Source organism: Neophocaena asiaeorientalis, unplaced genomic scaffold (assembly GCF_003031525.2).
Source record: "Neophocaena asiaeorientalis asiaeorientalis breed wild unplaced genomic scaffold, Neophocaena_asiaeorientalis_V1.1 scaffold430, whole genome shotgun sequence".
NCBI lineage: Eukaryota > Metazoa > Chordata > Mammalia > Artiodactyla > Phocoenidae > Neophocaena > Neophocaena asiaeorientalis.
In genome coordinates this window covers 2,457,292-2,459,937 of record NW_020173691.1, presented here as the reverse complement: position 1 = coordinate 2,459,937, position 2,646 = coordinate 2,457,292, and the positions used below count along the sequence as shown (strand labels likewise).

General features: G+C 58.6%; 1 protein-coding gene across 1 annotated transcript in view; it reads left to right on the top strand.

The window, feature by feature from the left end:
• The first annotated feature begins 383 nt into the window (after nt 1-383).
• Nucleotides 384-2,646, top strand: part of HLX (H2.0 like homeobox) — a 5,573-nt gene continuing 3,310 nt past the window's right edge. The window contains exons 1-2 of the mRNA XM_024750493.1: nt 384-1,463; nt 2,243-2,422. Of these exons, the coding sequence (XP_024606261.1) occupies nt 872-1,463; nt 2,243-2,422 (772 nt within the window). The 5' untranslated portion in view covers nt 384-871. The remainder of the gene's footprint in view (nt 1,464-2,242; nt 2,423-2,646) is intronic.

The following is a 2,646-nucleotide window of genomic DNA, read 5'->3' as shown; positions in this document are numbered from 1 at the left end:
GCCGCCAGAGTTCCAGAAGGCGGGCCTTGCACCCGCGATAATCTGCGGGAGCACCAGCTTCCCTAGGCGAGAGCTCCAGGAGCGCTGTGACCAACTCTCCACGCCTGGTGCCGGTTCGGAGCTGCAGAAGTTAGTGGGAGTTAGAACTCCCTGGAGCAGCTGTTCGAAGTCCCCTACCCTTTAGAGAAGGACGCGCCCGACCAAGCACTGCCCACGCGCCAGCAGCAAACAGATTGGCGTGGCCGGGGCGTGGCCGAAGGGGCGGGCCACGCCCTCTTTCCCAGTTCCCCTCCACTTCCCACTCCCATTGGTCACCAGGATGGCCAATGAGCGGTCGGATCGAGGTCCTACCCTGGGTCTGACTCGAAAGCTCCTGCCAAAACTTTGGGAGTTTTTAGAGAGGAGTTTTTTTTTTTTTCTTCTTATTACTTTTTTTTTCTTTTTAAACTAACGGACTATTATTGTTATTGTTTTAAATTTAGCTGTTAAGGCTTAGCTGTTTCAGTGTTTCTTTCGGTGCCCGGCGCCTGTCTCCCCGGCTTCCCTGGCGTTTGTGGAGCCGCGGCCCCCGCCCGCCTAGCGGCTCCAGCACCCCTCGCTCGCCTACAGCCCGCGGGGAGCGCGGGCACCGCGCCGCCTTTAAAGTGAGGCCAGGGGCCGAGGCCGTGAGTGGCCGGGATCCGGCCCTCGCCTCCTCCCTCGGTGGCGCTAGGGCTCCCTGGCCTCCCTTCAGTTCGGACGGAGAAGAGTAAGCGGATCGTCCCCGGCTGGGCTGCCGCCTCCTCCTGGACTTAGCGCGCCCCTCCCCGCGCCCCTCCCCACCCACCGGGCCCGGCCAGGCCGCGGCGGCAGCTCCGTGCACCCCGCCAGAATGTTCGCCGCCGGGCTGGCTCCCTTCTACGCGTCCAACTTCAGCCTGTGGTCGGCCGCCTACTGTTCCTCCGCCGGCCCGGGCGGCTGCTCCTTCCCCCTGGACCCCGCTGCCGTCAAGAAACCCTCCTTCTGCATCGCGGACATCCTGCACGCCGGCGTTGGGGAGACGGGGGCGGCTCCGGAGGGTCTGGCGGGGGCCTCGGCCGCTGCCCTCACCGCACACTTGGGATCGGCTCACCCGCACGCCTCTTTCCAAGCTGCCACCAGATCCCCGCTTCGACCCACCCCGGTGGTGGCGCCCTCCGAAGTCCCGGCTGGCTTCCCTCCGCGGCTGTCCCCGCTCTCAGCCGCCTACCACCACCATCACCCACAACAGCCACCGCAGCAGCAGCAACCGCAGCAGCAGCAGCCTCCGCCTCCACCCCGGGCTGGAAGCTTGCAGCCCCCAGCCTCCGGGTCGCGGCTGGTCCCGAATCCCCACCATAGCGCTTCCGCCCCGGCCCCCTCCAGTAAGGACCTCAAATTTGGAATTGACCGCATTTTGTCTGCAGAATTTGACCCAAAAGTCAAGGAAGGCAACACACTGAGAGGTAGGTCTTGGGCGAGAGGCTGCAGGCCTCTGAACAGGGCACTGACGCACTCCCCGATCCTTGGGCCCTTTGGGATTCCTTTGAGTGTTTTCACAATTAAGGACAAATCGGTAAAATGAGGGAGAAGAAAATGAGTTGTAAGGAGACTGTGAAACATTAGGTTTAAAACTCACCTGCTCTACATTTTAAAAAAAAGAGGAAGAAGAATCCAGAGATGCTTTAAAAACACATGCCACAGAATCAGTATTCATAAAAACGTTGGTGTAAGTAATATTTGCTAAAATGACTATCATCTCTCTGTCTCTTTAATCACGTATCTACAAAGAGAACTACATTATTTGGCAGGAAAAGCCCTTTTGGGGAACACTTTCCCGTCCATTTGTCTGCTTTCTAGTGAAATTCTACCCAAGGAATATAGATGAACAATATTGACTCTAAACTCCCAAGAGAGCAGGGCGAGGGATCCTTTGGAGGGACAGTTTAGGTCTGTGGAATTCTTGGAAGGCACCTGAAAGTGACTTCGTTTAGGCCTCTTTACCTGAAGTCCTTCCTAGCTGTATGCGTGGACGAGGAGCTGTGGGACACACAGGAACAGTTCGTGCAGTGCTCCTGGGGCACTGTCGGGAGAGAGGCGTCCCGGCGGCGCGGAGACAGAGGTCTTTACCACTTCCCTTCAGGAAAACGGAACGGAGGGGTGGGGGAGGAGACGAACAAGTCCCAGAGAGTGTGAGTGTGGCTTTGCAGGAGGGGTAACAGCTCTTCTTTTCCCTCGTCCCCAGATCTCACATCGCTGCTAACCGGCGGGCGGCCCGCGGGGATGCACCTCCCCGCTCTGCAGCCCTCCACCGGCCAGTTCTTCGCGTCTCTAGATCCCATTAACGAGGCTTCTGCCATCCTGAGTCCCTTAAGCTCGAACCCGAGAAATTCAGTTCAGCATCAGTTTCAAGACACCTTTCCAGGTACGGAAACCCTCCTGATCGACGGCCTAACGGGCAGGTCGACTGCCAAAACACTTAGGACTGGAGTATCACGTGGCCACCGAGGTGTAGCAATCCCGGAGTTGATGCGGGAGGCTACCAAGTCCGGAGAGAAACCGAAAGATTTCTCAGTGAGCTAGCTCACTCTTCGTTCGGTTCCCGGGGTTAAGGGGTGGGGAGCCTGGGGAGGGAAGAAAGTGTGGGAG